Source organism: Muscardinus avellanarius (genome assembly GCF_963383645.1).
Source record: "Muscardinus avellanarius genome assembly, chromosome: 3".
NCBI classification, from domain to species: Eukaryota; Metazoa; Chordata; class Mammalia; order Rodentia; family Gliridae; genus Muscardinus; species Muscardinus avellanarius.
In genome coordinates this window covers 2,182,838-2,200,965 of record NC_137788.1, presented here as the reverse complement: position 1 = coordinate 2,200,965, position 18,128 = coordinate 2,182,838, and the positions used below count along the sequence as shown (strand labels likewise).

The 18,128-nt window shown below is 58.9% G+C and overlaps 1 protein-coding gene across 1 annotated transcript in view; it reads left to right on the top strand.

Annotated features, from left to right (window-relative positions):
- The window catches only part of MEGF6 (multiple EGF like domains 6), a gene marked incomplete at both ends in the record, with an annotated part of 104,764 nt that overhangs the window by 5,337 nt on the left and 81,299 nt on the right, over positions 1 to 18,128 (top strand). The window contains 2 exons of the mRNA XM_080692721.1: positions 3,299 to 3,433; positions 10,133 to 10,242. Coding sequence (XP_080548847.1) covers positions 3,299 to 3,433; positions 10,133 to 10,242 — 245 coding nt within the window. The remainder of the gene's footprint in view (positions 1 to 3,298; positions 3,434 to 10,132; positions 10,243 to 18,128) is intronic.

Sequence of the window (18,128 nt, the reverse complement as noted above, 5' to 3'; positions counted from 1 at the left end):
CCCGCATACTAGGCAAGCACCCTACCACTGAGCTACACCCCAACTGCTTTTTCCTTTTTAAAATTTTTTTGGTGGTACTGGGGTTCCTGGAAGCCCTTCTACCTCTGGGATATACTCCCAGACCTATTTTTTAAAATATATTTTTATTTGGAAACAGGGTCTCTTAAGCCAGCGCAGCTGGCTTCGAACCTGCATGATCCTCCTGTCTCTGCCTCCCAAGCACAGGGATTACAAGTGTGCGCCACCACGCCCAGCGCTCCTTTTAAAATTTTTATTTTGAAAGCTGGGCATAGTGATGCACACTTGTAATCCTAGTGCTTGGGAGGCTGAGACAGGAGGATCGTAGATTCAAAGCCAACTTCAACAACTTAGTGAGACCCTATTTTCAAATAAGAAATAAAATCTTGGAGGTAGAATGCCTCTGGCTTCAATTTCTAGTACTACAAAAAAAATACCTATTTTTGTTTTGAGATGGGATCTTAATAAGTTGCCTAGATTGGTCTTGATATCTCTCTCTCTCTCTCTCTCTCTCTCTCTCTCTCTCTCGGTACTGAGGATGGAGCCTAGAGGTTTTCTACCTCCAAGCTACATCCCCATCCCCATTTTTCATTCTTTATTTAGAAACAGGGTCTCACCGAGTCACATAGGGCCTCACTAAGTAGCTGAGGCTGTCTGCGAACCGTGATCCTCCCGTCTCAGCCTCCCGGATGCTGGGATCACCAGCGTGCCCACCGTGCCCCGCCCTGGTCTTGAACTTTCTATCCTCCCGAGTCACTGGCCTTACAGGCTTGCGGCCCTGTGCCTTTCTGAGACTGTGCGTTTCTGGCAAGTTCCAGGGACAGGCCGTGGCCCTGCCTGGGGACCCCACTTTGGGAACTGCTGCCTCAGCCATCCAGGGTGGGGTGGGGTGGGCGGACCGTCACCGTTCTGCCTTCTGAAACGTGCCAGTTCTTTTTCATCCAAATGTGCTGCTGTTCTGAAGAAGCCTGGCATCTTGATATTTGGGGCACAGTGCCTCTGTCAGAGGTAGGAAGGGGGTAGCGTGTCTCCCAGGAAGGGGCCAGGGAGAGCTTTGCACAAGTCTGTGCCCAGTGACGGGGAGAGCAACTGCTCGGTGCAATGGTGGATGAAGGCTGGGAAGGCGGCGCTGTGGCCGGGGGCTAGCAGGCAGCCCCCACCCAGCGGCCTGCAGGAAGGGAGGGGAGGGCCGCATGCTCTGCTCTCTCCTGCGGCCCCCCCATGCTGGTCCTTACCTAGGCCAAACTCACCTTCAGCCAGCCGGCCAGAAGGGACGTGTGTACATGCTTGTGTGCGGGTGTCGGACCTGCAGCTCGTGAAGGTCAGCCTCCAGGGGCACAGAGCTTGGTGAGGGAGGGGGAGATAGTCTTGGGGAGAAGAATGAGACCCCGCCAGCATTAGTGGGTCAGGAATGAGGCTGGGGTGGAGGCCGGGACCTAGTTCGAGGACGTTGAAGAGGGCTCTTCCCCGGCGAGGGGCCTCCTGTCCCTCATCCAAACCCTGACCTGGTCTTCTCCTCATACCCTCAGCCTCAGATCCCTGGCCCCGGGAAGCAGGGCCCATGTCCTCTGCCCAGCCATCGAGAGGTGTTGGCCCCAGCAATGCAGGGAGAAGGCAGGGGAGGCCAGGCTGTAAGTCTCCTTAGCTAGTGACCGTGTGGGGAGCCACTGTCACCCAGGGGTCCTGGGGACACTGGGCGATCCTGTGTCTACAATGTCTGGAAAGTGTCTGTGCTATCACAGAGGAGACTAGGTACCTGGAACCAGGTGCCTCTGCCCCCAGCTGCCATCCTGCCTGCCCCAGGACTTCACAGCCCTTCACCTGGCTGGAGGCCGCAGGTGGCCATGGAGGCCGCAGGTCCTAGCTGCAGGACCCATTTGGGAATTCACAGGAGAGCCTGGATCCTGTTTCCCGACAACGGTGCCCTGCCCTGGGCCCTGAGGGTCCCCACCCTCCTGTAGTCCAGTTGGGCTGGCTAGCCTCTGCCCTGGGAGACCTCAGAAGGGGCTGCATGAGAGGATATGTTTGTGGGAGCCCAGGCCCCACGGACCTGAACAGGGGCAGAGAGTCGCTGTGCTTGGGCAGTGCGGCTGGAGGCTGGAGGACCTCGGTGTTGGACCCGGCTCCCCAGCTGCCGAGGGGGCCGCTTCCCACCCAGCAGGAGCAAGGCAAAGAGGAAAATGAAGTCCTTGATTGCGAGAGCATCCGTCTGGGGGCGGCTGGCCTCGGTCCAGGGTTTCCCAGTGCTGAGCCTGGGGGCCAGCTCCCAGCAAAGTAGGGGGGGGCTACATGGGAAGTAGGAACTCCTCACTGGGTGTGGGGTGGGGGTCAGTGGTACGGAGCCCGGAAGGCACCATGTACCCACGTGAATCGGGACCTCAGCTGCGGAGGCTGGTGGAGGGGTGGCCCTCACACGCTCTGGGTCTCTGAGGAGACAGAAGGGCTCTGGAGGCTGATTTCCAGGCTTGCAGCAGTGAGCCGCTGGGTTGGGTGCAATCTCCGGCCTCTCGTGTTGGGGATGGAGCCCAGAGCCCAGAGCCCAGCCGTGTTGGCGGAGCCTCATTGCCCTTGTGGGCCAAGAGGAGCCCCACCAGCTTCCAAGACTTAGTTCCCCTTGCTAGGGCTGAGGCCTTGTCCTCTCTTGGGAAACTGGCCTCCAGAGGCTGCGTTCACCTGGGCAGGCTAGAACTCCAGGGGTCCAGTGGGCCCTGACCTTCTGCCCACAGGGTCGGAGCCCTTTCCGCACCAGCTGTGAGCCTGGCGGGGCCTGAGGGTGGACTTAGGCTGCCCACCCTTGGTGCTCAGTGCCCCTGAGGTGGTCTGTGTGCTCAGAAGGGGAGCCGTGTAGAGCACAGTAGAGGGGGGTCTTCATATCCCAGAGGGAGCCCTCACTCACTTCCACTGAAATCACAGGAATGATGGGACGGAGGCTGGGGCAGGAGGACAGAGCCGTGGGGCCATATGGACCAGGGGCCAGTCCTGAGTGCCAGGCAAAGCCCCATGGTAGCTCCTGACCCTGAGGTCCTGCCTGTTGACGGTGGCAGTGGCTCCACCTGCCTGGCTCTTGGGGACCAGGAAGACCACCTGGCCCCTGTGTGGGGTGCTGTGGCCATTGCTCTTCCTCCTCCCGGCCCTCACCTGGGCTGGCACTGGGCGGAGGCCTGGCCAAGGGTCTGTGCTTCATGTGGTTGGCTAGACACCCAGGGCTCTGTGCAGGAGGGTCCTGTGTCAGTTAACGGGTGGCTGCCGAGGCATTGAGTATCTCTGTCCTCTGTTCCAGGCCCCACGTGTGTGCTGAGCAGGAGCTGACCCTGGTGGGCCACCAGCAGCCCTGTGTGCGGGCCTTCAGCCGTGTGGTGTCCCTGTGGAAGCCTGGTTGTGGGCGGCAGGCCTGGTGCCTGGGCCAGGAGCGCAGGTGGGTGCCAGAGACCAGGGACCATGTGGGGGTTCTGCACCCAGGGCCTTGGGCATGGGGCTGAGGCCGGCCCATTCTGGTCACAGGGCCCCCTGAACCCCTTATCTGAGGACAAGGCCTGATGCCCTCTCCAGGGTGAGACTGGCAAGACGGCTACTCCCAGGTCCGTGGGTTTGTAGCCATGCACCTGCTCTTTGTGGGGAGGGGCTTGTGGGAAGCTGGGGGAAGGGACCCTGTCAGGGAGGGTGCTGAGTACACAGAGGGTGCAAAGCCGATGAGGTACTGGCTTGAAGACTGTTGCTGCCTGGCCCTTGAGCCGCATTCCCAAGCCCATGTGAAACGTTTTATTGCTCAATATTTTATTTCAAAATCAAGCCCAAGGAGTGCCCTTTCATACCTCTCTTCTGGCGATAAACTCAGGCGCCCCAGAATCTGCCTGCTTGCAAACCTGGCTGGTGGGGGAGCTGCCGTGGGCCATGACGCGTGTGGAGGGGGGAAAGGCAGGAATGGGAGTCCTCAGGAGGGTGTGGTGCTCAGCTTCTTAGCAAGAGCTGCAGGCTGTGGGAGCATTCACGGCCCTGCATGGGGCTGCTCTCGTGGGGGAGGGCTGCATGGGCACCCGTGCCAGCTCGCCTTGCTCCAGGAAGCTCCTGGACAGCTGGAACATGCCATTTTCTTTAAATGTTTGCTGGACAACTTATGCATACTCAGAGTAGAGGAGGCTAAAATGTAACATTGCTTCTCAGCTGGGGGTGGTTTTGTCTCCCAGGGATACTGGCAGTGTCTGGGAATAAGTTGGATGCTGGAAGGTGAGCTGGAGAGACAGAATCTGCTCCATCTAGCAGGCCAGAGCCAGGGGTGCTGCGAGCTGCTGCACCTAGCAGGCCAGGACCAGAGACACTGGTTAGAGCTGCTGCAACTAACAGGCATGGGGGCCAGGGGTGCTGGGAGCTGCTGCACCTCGCAGGCTAGGGCCAGGAGTGCTCACCATCCTGCAGTGCACAGCACAGCCCCTCCCCAAGGAATGGCTGGCTCAGGGTTGTGAGTTGAGGGGTCTTGGGCAGAGGAGCCCCCCCTCATGGTTTCCCAGAGATGGTGTGGATGAACGTTGTAATTGCAAAGCAGGGATTTGGGCATCTAAGATGCATCTCGCCATAACATTCTTGTGGAAGGTGCTATTTTTGGAAGGAGCCAGAAGGCACTTTGACCCGAGGCTGGAGGTATGGCGGGTGGCCGGGCTGAGGGGGCCTCCTGGTCTGTCTGTTTGGGTGGTTTCTCCGCTGAGCTCTGCAGGCTGGCTGGACTTGGGGTGTGGCGGTGTTTCCACCCTGCGGGGTGTCCTGAAGGTCCCCCTCTCTGGGAGGGCCACGCCGCCTGGTTGGGCAGCTGTGGGGTTCACAGCATCCTGCCACGTGTGCCTCGAGGGTTTCCTTAGCAGCTCCGGGGCCCACGTACAATGTAGATCCCCAGTTCCCACAAACCCTCACCTTGGGTCACCCAGCCCAAGGGTCTGGGGGCACCTTCACCAGCACGCCCTCCCCAAAATGTGGCGGTCCTGCTGTGGGAACGGTTTGGGTCCCAGGGTTGCGGGTGAGCAGGGCAGCGTGCTGGACAGGCACCGTGCAGCCTCGGGCTCTGCGGTGTGGCTGAGGTCCACTTTGCCTGGCGCTGGCCTTTCTCACCCTGTCCCCGCTCCCGCTCCCTGTGAACCCAAGTCCTCCCTCTGCCTCGGTGCCACGGCAGACACTGTCTTCTGTGGCTCACAGGAGCAGCAGCCATTGGTCACTGGGGCCAGCACCACGGCCCCTGGTGCTAGCATAGGTTGGGATGTCCCATTTCCTATTGGTGTACCTTTCCCGAGTCTCAGGGAATTGAGCCCCGCTGGCCCTTCCTATGAGGCCAGCCCCGAGCCCGCCATCCCCGTCTTCCCGGTCTGGTGTCTAGTCCTCGCTTCTCTTCCTACCCATCGCAGCAGAGTGCCCTGGCCCCAGCATGGACGCCTTGGTGGGCTGAGTCCCTGGGCCTAGGCACAGGTGTCGGCATTAATGCTGAACTGGCCCTGAGCTGGACACCCAGTGTCCAGAGTGCATTCTGAGCGACATGAGAGAGGGGGCTCCAGCCGTCCCTCCTGTGTCCACAGGGACAGCAGATGTGGGTGGGGAGAGCCTCGGCTGGCTCGCAGCGTGGGTGGGCCAGCCCATCGCTGCCGTCTCTGAGCCAGCGTTTGGCGCAGCTGGAAGGGCCGGGGGAGGTGGGCAGGAGCCTGCACCTGTGAGGGGAGCCCTGGGGGATGAGGACAAGGCGGGCACCTGGCGGCGTGGCCGGCCTGGGGGCCCTTGGCGCTGGCTCCACCCCTCCACACCGACAGTCTCAAGCCTCTTTTGTCGAGTCTGGACCACAACATGTGTGATGGGCTGACCGTGCCTTCTGACCTTTCCAGGAACCTGGCACGGGGCAGGCTGGGAAACAGAGTGTCCATGTGGGAGGCAAGAGCCGGGGCTGCCCCCGTGCCAGCCAGGGGGCCCGCTGGGTCATCAGGCTTTCTGTGCAGCCTGCGTAGGGGAACCGAGGCCTGGGACAGTCTCCTGAATTGTTCTTTCTTTTCCTTTTTTTTTTTTTTTGTGGTACTAAAGATTGAACCCAGAGACATCCTACCTCCAAGCTATACCCCCAGCCCTGTTTTCTTAAATTCATTTAAGAAACAGGGTCTTGCTAAATTGCTAAGGCCTGTTAAGTTGCTGAGGCTGACCTCAGACCTGCGATCCTCCTGTCTCTGCCTCCCAAGTACTGGGATTTCGGGTGTGCACCGTCCTACCCAGAAGGTCTCTGGCATTTTCTACTTCTGCTGCTAGGCGGCCATTAAACTCTGTTTTAGACAGGAAGAAACTAAGGCCCAGGTGGTTTAGGCAATGGGCTGATTCTGGGGACTGAGGGCAGGGCGGAGAGAGAGCCATGGTCTCTGAACCCGTACCTGAGTCCTGACCATGAGGCACACAGCCTCTGAACTCCGACTGATCCTTCAGGACCTGCTCTTGGCCGGGCGTGGTTGCCACGCTTGTAATCCCAGCATTCGGGAGGCTGAGACAGGAGGATCACAGTTCTCGGACAACCTCAGCTACTTAGTGAAGCGCTTTGCAACTCAGTGAGACCTTGCTTGAAAAGAAAGAATAAAAAAAAAGAGCTGGGGGTGTAAATCAAAGGTAGAATGCCCCTGGGTCCCATCCCCAGGACCGCAAAAACAAAACAAAACAAAACCTGCTCTTAGGGGTCCCCTCTGAGAAGTCCTCCCCTACCTCAAGGAAGCTAGTGGCTTCCTTTACTTCCTGCCTCTCCCTGGGCATGGGGACACCAAGGCTTGAAGCCTTCCAGGGGACAAGGAGCCGCTGGTTCCTCTTGGCAGGGTGGACGGTGGTGGTGACGAGCCCAGCCAGGGAGGGACGGCCGTGCAGAGTTGGCGCCCATCAGGATCAAGCTCCAGAAGCGTCTGTGACGTGGTCTGGGTTTATCTGAGCATAGCAGATGCCTTTCTCAGCCAGGAACCAGGTGGTGGGGTGTCTTCGAGTAGCCCTGCAGGGCAGGGCAGAGGGGCACGCATCGGTGCTGGCCGGCTGGGCACCACGCTTGGCCTCAGCCTCTGGGACCCGGCTCTGCCAGAGGCCTCACCGACTTCATACCTGGGCTGAGGTTACCTCCCAGGCTGCTCCTGCCGGCTGCTGGGTGAGCCATGACCCGGAGGGGAGGGCGAGGGTGTGGCTGCAATGTCAACTTGTTCATGGTGCAGTGGACTGCGCCCGCATTCAGCGTCAGGGACCTGTGCCCTTGCGGTCTGCCTTCCAGCCCTTTCTTCCCTTAGCCATTCTTCTGCCTGGAGACTCTCTAGTTGGTTGGAACAAGGGGCAGAGGGGCTGGGAGTTGGGGGTAAGAGCCAGTAGCTCCATACTCCCCCATACCACCCTCCAGCTCACCCCAAGGTCATCTCTCTCTCCCTGGACAGACAAGGGGACACTTCCTTTCATGCCCTTGAAAGGCTATGGGGGGTCATAGGATGGACTCTGTGTCAAAGCTTGTGCAAGCCTCAGTTTCCCCACCCGGATGGGCCGGGGTCAGGGTTAATGACCACGCCCAGTCTGGGCTCCACGAGTGGCCATTGTGTGGTGTCTCCCGCAGTCTCCGGCACGGTGTGTGGTTTGGGGCAGGGTCATGTGGGTGATGGGCTGCTCAGCTTAGCCCTGAATAGACGAGGCTGCCATGATACCTGGGCAGCCAGACAGAAGGTGCCAGGACCTTTCCCATCAATCTCGCCAGCCAGCCAGCCAGCCAGCCCAGGCTGTATAAAGGGGCTTCCGGGACAGAGGTTCCCCCAGAGGAAGGAGGGAGGGAAGTGGCGCTTGGAGAACAGCCTCAGACTGCAGCTCTGGGCCTCCACTGTGATACGGCCGGCAGCCTCCTCACCCGGCCCCGGCCTGTGTGCACCTGCTCCCAGTGGCTGGTGTTCCCGTGAGCTGGACTGGCTACAGGGGAGCAGGGGTTGGTCTCCAGGGGCTGACTGGCCTTCTCCAAGGGTCTTTCCTTTAGGGGCCGTGGGAAGCGGTGGCCGGAAGGAGCAGCGTGCAACCTGACCCTGCCACCGCCGGGGCTCGGGGTAAATATTTACGAGCGACCCAACGGGCCCAGGCACTCAGCCATTGTTTTCCCCCACGGTCAGTTCTGTCAGGCAAGTGGTTTCATGTCCTGCCAGGGGCTGTTTTGCAAGGCGCTCCCAGGGTGTCTGAGTGCGGTGCGCGTGTACCAACGCACGCCCCCGGAAGCCGCCCGCCGCCCTCCCTCTTTGTTAGGTCCAGGGTCAGCCATGCGCCGGTCCCAGCAAGCAGAAGGCGGTTTTTACCTGAAGATGGACAGCCCGGGCCGCCTGGTTGTCATCCGGTAGCAGTGTGGCACCTTGGTTGGCTGGGCCCCTGGCTGTCGTCTGGGTAGACAGCAGCTACCCGGAGGCTGTGGGGGTGTGGGGGCGGGCTCACCCATATCCCCCCCACCAGTTTTTCTTTTCTCTGATTCAGTCTCTATGCTGTTCTCTCTATCCCCCTCCCCCCTTGGTCACTATAAACATGAAGACCTCACAGCCTTGGGGCCCGAGGGCACCGGGCCAAGCACTGAGCCCTGTCTTAGTTTCCTGGGGCACCTGTCACAAATTAGGACAAATTATGGTTTAAAAACAACAGGAAGCTGGGCCTGGTGGTGCACACTCGTAATCCTAGTACCTGGGAGGCTGAGACAGGAAGATCGCAGGTTTGAGGCCAACTCAGCCATTTAGCAAGAGCCTCAGAAACTTAGCAAGACGCTGTTTCAAAATAAAAAAATAAGCCCGGTGTGGTGGTAAACGCTTGTAATCCCAGCATTTGAGAGGCTGAGACCGGCGTATCGCGGTTGGCGGACAGCCTCAGCTACTTAGTGAGGCCCTCTGCAACTCAGTGAGATCCTGTTTCAAAATAAAGAATAAAAAAATAGGACAGAGGGTGTAGCTCGGAGGTCACAAATGCCTCTGGGTTCCATCCCCAGACCCGCAAAAAAAAAAAAAAAAAAAAAACAAAAAACAAAAAACCAAAAAACAACAAAAAAACACCCAAATAAATAAAATAAAAATGGTGGCTGGGGATGTAGCTCAGTGGTAGAAAATCCCTGGGTAAAAACACAACGAGACTTTGTTATCTCACAGTTCTGGGGACTTTAAGTCCCATCCCAGGTGTGGGCAGGCAGGCTCCTGGCCTGGCCTGGTGCTGATGGCTGTCCTTTGACTCCTGGTCCTCGTCCTGTTCTCTGTCTCTTCCTCCTCTGTCTTCACGTGCTTTCTTCCTGTCTCCATTTTTTATTTTTATTTGTAATACTGGGGACTGAACCCAGGGCCATTCTACCTCCAAGGTACACCCCCAACCCTTTTTTATTTTGAAACCGTCTCGCTGAAGCTGGCTGCAAACCTGAAATCCTCCTGTCTCAGCCTCCCGAGTGCTAGGATTACAGGCATGTGCCACCATGCTCAGCTCCCGGGTCTTAGAAGGGCATCACTCGGTGGACGAGGGTCACTAATCTAGTAGGACCTCATTTGAACAATGCACAGCTTAAGCAAAGACCATCTTTCCAATGTGGGCCCCATTCCAGGTGCATGTGAATTCTGAGGGTTGCTGCTCAGGTGGTGGAAGATGGGAGCATCGGCCTGTGAGAAGCCTGTGTCCCCCTTGCTGGCCCTCAGCTAGAGGCTGTGTGGGTGGAGGAGGGGTGGGGACAGGTCATCCGCCAAGAAAGACCCTGACTCTGCCCCAGCCCAGCTGCTCAGGCCTGGGCACCTGAGACACAAGACTGAACATGTCCACTCCAGGGTCCCAGCCCCCCTGGACTGGCCTGGTGCCAAGAGCCAGGCGAGGGGCGAGGTGCACGTCCTGACCCCCACTGAGCAGGGGCACCATGGCGGGGGATGCACAGAGGCCTCAGGGTAGTGGGTTCCAGGCGGAGCACAGCGGGCAGCCGCTGTTGGGTGGTGTGCCCTGACCCGGCTGCAGAGGACCTGGCGGGTGTGAATACCTGCCACTCCAGCTGGACACCTGGGCCCGTTCAGCTGGGACACTGTGAGGACCAGTGCCCTGGGGTGTGGTGGAGCCAGTGCTCGCTCCTGTGATGGTTAAAATGCTCTTCCTTCTTCATTTCTAGAACCATCTATTATACGAGCTACAGGCAGGTGTATGCCGCAGAGACCCGCACTGTGTTCAGGTGCTGCCCGGGGTGGAGCCAGCAGCCGGGCCAGGAGGGCTGCCTCTCAGGTGAGTGCTCTTGCCCCTCTCCACCTGCTGCCCCAGCGACACTCAAGAGAGACCTGACTAAGGTGGATGCCCTCCTGGCTTTGGCCCAGGGGCTGCGGGCCTGCTGGGTACCACTTCCCACAGCCACTCCAGAGATGCTCAGGGTCTCTGGTCCTGCAGCTCTGTTTGTTAGAAGCTACTGGAAGAGAATAACCAAGAAAGAAGCAGTGGTTTCCAACATGTGGCTGGCAGGAGTTTACAAAGGGCGAGCCGGGAGACTGCTGGGATCGGGAAGGTAGGCTGGCACGGGAGAAGGGGGGCCCCACACATCTAGCACAGCTCAAAAGGTCCCGAGCATCCTGCAACATCAGGACAGATGCTGGATGCTGGGGCTCAGAGGCTGGGCCAGGCCAGCCTAGGGATCGGGTTGTGAGGGCCTGGCCAGTGCCTCCTAAGCCTGTGTTTTGTGACGTGAAGGGGCTGTGGCTGCAGAGCCTGGCTGCAGGGGCTGTTTGGGAAGGGCTCCTGGCCTGCCAGTGTGGGGACAGTGGGCTGGCAGGTGAGGCTGCCTGGGTGGGGGAGTCAGTGTCCCCGCTCCGTGTGGTCGACCCTGAGGTCGTGGGGGTGGCTGGTGTCACGCAGTAGCCCCTGAGCTCCTCCCGTATACCCTGGTCCTGGGGATGGAGCCTCTTGTCCTGAGGTGACCGCCGGCTGGACAAAGGGAAGGGAGAAGAAGTGGCGGGATGTTTTTCCAGGGGGGAAGTGAATCATCCGCTCCAGGAAGGAGCAGGGGAAAGAGGGATCAGGAGGCCAGCTCGGGGCGCCCAGTGTGGGACTCCGGCCAGCGCCCCTGGAAGAAACGTCCCAGCCTGACAGACACTTTTCTCTACGGCTGTCTGATCCTGTCCTCTCTGCTTCTGGTGCCTGCAGGAATGAAGGGGTCTGTAGGGTGTGTGGGGGACAGACATCAGAGCCCAGGGCCCCCGGGGTCCCCTCTGAGGCGGGGGCTCCCGGGCCTGCAGAGGTGCCTCGAATAATGGGTGAAACAATAAAGAAGTCTGGCAGGGATGGGAAAGGAAGTGGGGCGGGCGCCTGCATCCCGGGGTTTACTGGAGAAAGGGGCTTGAGTGTACAATGGCACGTTAGGGCTGCCCGTGCTGGGGGCGACAGCGGGGCCCAGAGCAGGTGTGGGGGGCAGCGCTCGGCCGTAGTATCTCCTCCAAGCCCTGAGTGGGGTTGGGTGACCTTGCTTTTTTTTCCCTTTTTCTTTTTTTTTTTTAACTAGGGATGGAACCCAGGGGCATTCTATCTCTGAGCCACCTTCCCAGCCCTATTTTACTTCTTATTTGGAAACAGGGTCTGGCTGATTGATGAGAATCTCACTACTTGCCAAGGCTGTTCTCCAACCTGCGATCCTCCTGTCGCAGCCTCCCAAGTACAGGGGTCACAGGCATGCGCCACCAGGCCTGGCTATTTGACGCTTGCTTTCGGGGTTGGGGTGGGCGGAGGTGGGGCCCTTCGTACTGGCTGGGCTGGCCTCTCACTCCCACAGGTCCAGCTGAAGCCCCATTGGGATTTTTCGTCCTGGGAGGTCGTCACAGGGACAGGTCTGGGGCCTGGCCTGATGGACGTGGCCCTTTCTCCTGTCTCCAGTCTGCTTTGTGGGAGCTCCAGGCCTGCCTGACAGTCCGACCTATCTGTACCCATGCCAGGTGCTGAGCTACCCCTCCATGTGGGACCTACAGGCTTTAGGGGCACCCTGTGGCTCCTTCTGGCCTGGCCCACAGCAGAGGTGGCCATAGCACAGGGAGGTCACCTGATGCCGGCGAGGGCTCTCTGGGGACCCTTCCTAGAACAGGCCAGCCTGCCTTGCAAGGGTGCAGGAGCTGAGCTGGGTGGTGTGGATAGGGGGCCTCTCCCCCTGGGCTGCCCTGGGGTCCAGGTTGTCACGTGTCCCGGACTGTGACACACAGCAAGGTACCCACCTGGAGTTTAGGCTTTCTAGTTGTTTGTTTTTGAAGATTCATTTTTAGCTCAGGATTTACTTACTTATGTGCTTTACTTTTGTTTGTTTGTTTGAACAATCCCTGTAGAGCCCTGTGATCTGACTTCTCCGGATGCTCCCTGTTGACCTGGGAGGTCTGGGCCCCAGGGTGGGCAGCAGGTGGGGGAGAGGTGGGGCTCAAGGGAGTCCAAGGGCCCCTGTGGACTGTACCTTGGACTCCTTCATCTGTTTACGCAGTCCTTCTCTCTCTTCCTCGCTCACTGGCTTGGAGTTTGTCTGGCTGTCCCTAAGTGCTGAGGACTCACAGGGACCCAGCGGGGAGGTGTCTGCCTGTGCTGAGCTCTGTTCTGGCGGGGAGGCCGGCTGTGAGCATCTTCTTATCCTGTGGCCAGAACGTGATGGGGTGCAGAGCTGAGGATGGCAGACGAAGGCTGTGTGGGGTGGGGGCACTGCTGGGGGTGGCAGGGGCGTCCAGGGTGCTAGCTGGGAGCCCCGGCCGGTCAGAGAGGGCAGTGGTGGGTTGGGTGAGCAGGGTGGGCTGTGGGGAGGCTGGTGGGCATGGCCCCTGCAGGAGGGACCCTCACTGCCCACAGAGGGGCCCTGGGGTCCGTGTGCTTTCTCTCGATGCCTGCCTTCTCCGTACTCCATCATTCCTCGGCCCCTTCCTTACAGCAGGGGAAGGGCAGGGCGCCCCGAGCCGCTGACACCGGCCCCTCCCCAGCCATTGTGAAATTTCCTTGCTTAGTCTGACCTGGAAACTGCCCGGAGGACAGTGTCAGGCCGAGGGTGGGTGGGCGGGCGGCCCTGCAGTGTTTGTGTAGGAAGGAGGAGAGAGCAGAGCGCAGTTGCCCTGGGAGAGAATGGCCGGAAGCGGCTAATCGCGGGTGATTTCTCCCAGGCCCACTTACGGCAGTGTGGCCCGGAGGTGACCAGAAAGAAAAGCGCTGGGCGGGGCGTCGCTCCACCTCAGGCTTCTCAAGACGTGGCGTAGACAAGCACCTGAGGTGTGCCGGGCCTGGCCCTGCACCCCCAGGCTGTGGGGGTCCTTTCTGTCCAGGGATTCCCTGGATTCCCTCTTATCCCAGGTCGGTGAAAAATTTTTCTCCTGCAAAGTGATGTTTCAGTGATAGTTTTCCTGGGTCCTGGCAGAACCCTCTGCCTTGGGATCCCCTCATTGAAGCGGGGGACATATAGGATGGCCTGTGTGGCTCCTGGCCTGGAGCAGCCGGCTCCCGGGGCCCTTTGCACACAGACCCTGAGGACCTCTCCTCTCATTCCTTGTGGGCTGGGCTCGGCCCCTGGGATAGTGGTCCTGTGTACCACGGAGGCTCCGAGACACAGAGGCAAAGCCTGAATGGAGTCAGGAGCTACACAGCTCTGTGGGCTGTGGAGGCAGGGCTGCAGGGTTTCTTTTATAGGACTACTTAAGGGCCTAGTGGGCTGAGATGCCGGGTAGTGCACGCTTGTAATCCCTGCCAGCGCCTTGAGGCCTCAGCCTATCCATCTGTCCTGCCTCCTGCCCCTCTTGCCTGAGTTCTGTGGTTGTTCATTCTAATGTAGGATAGAAGAAATAAGTAGGTAGCCAGGCGTGGTGGTGCACGCTTGCAATTCCAGCATTTGAAAGGCTGAGACAGAAGGATCGCAGTTTGCAGCCAGCCTCAGCTACTTAGTGTGGCCCTCTGCAACTCGGTGAGACCCTATTTCAAAAATAAAGAATTACAAAATAGGGCTGGGGTGTAACTCAGAGGTAGAATGCCCCTGGGTTCCATCCTCAGTACCGCAGGGGAAAAAAAAATAGGCTGAGGTGCACTGTGGATTATAGACTATCTAGTATATTTCAAACTAAAAGAACAGGGGCCTGCCTGGCATGGTGGCGCACACTTGCAATCCCAGCATTCGGGGGGCTGAGACCAGAGGATCGCAGTTTGCAGACAGTCTCAGCTACTTAGTGAGGCCTCTGCAACTCAGTGAGTCCCGGTTTCAAAATAAAGAATAAAAAAATAGAGCAGAGGGTGTAGCTCAGAGGTCGAATGCCCCTGGGTTCCATCCCTAGACTTGCAAAAGAACAAAACAAAACAAAACAAAAAAAAAAAAACAGGGGCCATCTTCAAAAAGAAATAAAAAAGAAGGCACTAAGTCCAAGCATAAACATGTCTCTAACACAAGCGTGTGCGGGGTGGACTGATGCTGGCGATCTGATCTTCTCAGCAGATGTCCCGGGGGTGGGGGTGCTGTGGTGAGCCAGGAGGAGGGTGGGGGCCGGGGCGGAGCTGGCTCAGTTGGAGTTGGTTGGGGAGGGCATCTCCTTTCAGCTCTGGAAGCCTGTGAGTTGAGGGGTGGGCCCACAGGTGCTGGGAAGAGTCCCAGCAGGGAACTGAAGGCACGTGGTGCTGAGGCAGGAGTCTGAGCCTATGGGCACAGAGCTACAGAGGCAGGCAGGATGAGGTCAGGCCAGGGTAGAGGACGGTTTCCAGAGCCTGCTGCAGGAAACGACCACAAACAGGACATCTTGGAACAACAGCGGGGTACCCTCTCCCAGGGCGGACATCTAGAGATCTGCCATCAGGGAATCTGGAGGGCACGCTCCCCCTGAGGCCCTGGGGAGGGTCCTGCCTGTCTTGTCCAGCTTTGGGTGGCTCCGACCATCACTGGCATCCCTTGGCTCGTGGGAACCTCACTCTGTCTCTGCTTTCCTGTGGCCTGCTCTGAGCTCTGTCCTCTGTCTCAGATGAGGATGTTCTTGTTGGATATAGGGCCCACCCTAATCCAGCAAGTCCTTACCTCAGTCTCAGTGTGATCCCCAGCTGCAGAGACTCTCTTTGGCCTGGTGGAGGTGATGGGCTTGGTCCAGGGTGGCCAGGAGTGGGATTTGCAGATGGAGTGGAGGTGGTCGGGGGTCTCAGGCCTGGCTCTATCTTGGGAAGGCCAGGACCCCAGGCCCTTGGCACCCCAGGTCCCTGTGTCCACTAGGCGTGGGCACAGGGGGTGACCTGGCCCTTGACCTTGTACCTGGATTTCCTCCTGGGCTACTCTGCCCTTGCCCGGCCATTCCTGCCTGCTTGGTGCCCCGGATTGCTAGCTGTCCAGGGAGAGGCCACACCTTAGACCATCTCATAGCCTGCAGGGCTTTCTGGTCTACAGGGCAGGAGCGACCCAGAGGGGCTGTGCCTCTGATCTCGCCCACAGGAGGCATGGACAGCTGCACTCCATGCAAGCTGCTGGACACTGCCAAGGACCAGAGGCTTGGCATCTGCAGTGGGGGTGTCCAGCTGCCAGTCTGCAGGCAGGTCGGCCCTGCAGGCCTTCCTCCTCTCCTGGGACATCTGGGGCCCAGTGACCACCACTGCCTCTGTCCTCCTGGGCCTTGTTGGTCGGGCCCTGCCTGAGGGGCTGCAGAGGGCTGAGCGCTCTCTGCCCTCTGCTTTCCTGCCTCGCCGCCTGTCCGCTTTTCCGTTTCCATTCTGGCCACACGTCAGCCCCACGCCCCAGTGTGGGAATTGGCTGAGCCAGCGTCCCAGGCCCTGGGCTTCCCTCCAGGTGGACACAGCGCTGGAGCCACAAAGCCCACAGGGGCCTGTGGTCCTTCCACGACCTCTGCTGTCCTGTCACCGTCCCCCAAAGCCCAGGTCTCACCCAGCCTGGAGTCCCTTTCGGGCTCCCGTGGGCCCCATGCCCACACAGATCCGTGCACACACTCACCCACATCCACATCCACGCGCACACAGGCACGCTTACTCGTGTGCTCACCGCCGATGCCCAGCCTCTCAACACGTTTGCTCAGTCCTGTTCCACACGCTCATACCTGCACACAGTATGTATGTTAAAGCCCACACACGCGCACACACCCACGGCCGGCGTCACTCACAGGTGCCGCCATTGCTCGTGCCTGCCAGCGCCTCCTTCTCCCTTCCCCACCCATGTGTGAGGGCACGTGGAGCTCTGTCCAGGGGACACCAGACGGGGCTTGCCGGGAACTGACCTCATCACCTGCCTAGCGTTTCCCGGCTCCGGACCCAAGACCTAAGTGGGACTCTGGGTTGTGGCCATCTCAGACCCTGGGAACGAGGCATGACACCAGGTGTGTGTGTGTGTGTGTGTGTGTGTGTGTGTGTGTGTGTGTGTGAGTTACGCTGTGCCCATGTCTGTGGCACCCTGAGACTTCAGCAAACACATCTGCCCCCTATGTCCTTCTAGCCCCTACAGGCGAGGCCAGAGCCAGGCTGGCATGGGGCTGGGACCTTAAGACTCTGGGCAAGGCTCTGGAGCCGAGCTGCCCGAGGCCCAGGTCTGGTGCTGAGCCGCCCCGCCCTTGGGCTCCTGTGGAACTGTCCTCACCCTCACGCGGTTGGGCTGGGCTTCCACACGCCAGCACGGCTGGACCACCCGGATGCCTTCCCATGTGGCTAACAGACAGTCTGGAGGTCCCAGCCCTGTGCTGGCCTGTCCGCCTCTGGAGGCTAGAGGATGCTGGGGGCAGATGCGCCTGCCGGAGTCTCACCCTGCCCCGGATGCCCCAGGTATGGGGCGCAGTGTAACCCCTGCCAGCTTCCCCCACCCCAGGCCGACTGGGCAGAGCCCCTCAAGCCTGTTCCCCCACTTCCTGGAAGCAAGCGGCAGTGGGCCAGCCGCTGTCAGACTGATGAGCTGAGCCGGAGTGAGTCCAAGTTGGCATCTTTAGGATCGGAGGCCCAATGTGCCAGTGGCTACATCCCTGGGTCCTTGCCCTGTGTCAACCCTGGACACGGGCCATGTCCATCACAGGTCTCTGTCCTGGGCTGATTCTAAGAACAGAGGAGGGGTCCAGCTCAGAGAGGAGGGGCTGCATCCACAGAAGCCCTCTCCAGGCTGTATCAGAATAATCTCAGAATTAGAGGCTGGGCTGGGGGCCACCTGCAGGCCCATTCTCCTGAGCCCTTGGCTCTCAGCAGGGCAGTGTCTAGACCCCACGGACATGGCTTAGACACGCCCACGGATGCCATTCCCCAGCCCTGCCACCCTGCACCCCGACCCAACCACGGGCGCCCTTGGTCCCTGAGGCCCTTTCTGACTTTGGTTCCAGGGACTGGAGGCTGAATGACCTGCCCAGCTTTATCCCACGTTAAATGGCTAGACCAGGAGGTTGAAACAGTTGACAAGTGTCCAGTGTCCCCCGCTGGGTCATTTATAGGCTGGGTCCCAGCCCATAAGTTCGGGTGGCCCCGGGTGTGTGGTGCTGCAGATGGGATGTGCGTCTTCAGCTCAGGGTTAGCACCCACAGCACCAGGGCCATTACTGGAATGTGGATATCACCTGTGAGGAACTTGGCCCAAATGTCACCCTTTTTCAGACAGGAAAACTGAGGCTTACCAAGGTTAAAATTATATGTGATCAACTGGGTGTGGTGGTACACACCTGTGATCCCAGCACTTGGGAGGCTGAGATAGAAGGATTGCAGGTTTGAGGCCAACTTAGTGAGATCTTTTTTCAAAATAATATAGAACTGAGGGTATAGCTTAGCGGTAGAACACCCCTGGGTCTCACTAAGTTGCTGAGACTGGCCTTAAACCTGTGATCCATCTGTCTCAGCCTCCCAAGTACTAGGATTACAGAAAATGTCACTGTGCCAAGCTCATTAGTCTTTAAAAAAATAAATGTTAGCTGGGTGGCACATGCCTGTAATATTAGTACTGAGGAGGCTGAGAAAGGAGAATTGCTGGTTTGAGGTCAGCCTCAGCAATGTAGCAACTTTCAACAACCTAGGAAGACCCTGTTTCAAAAAAATAAGTAAAGAAGGCTGGGAGTATAGCTCAGAGGTAGAAAGCCTCTGGGTTCAGTTCCTTGTACTGCAAAGAAAAATCTAAGTATAAAACAAATTTATTACTTACAAGTCTCTAAGTTGATGCTGGGCGTGGTGGCACACGCT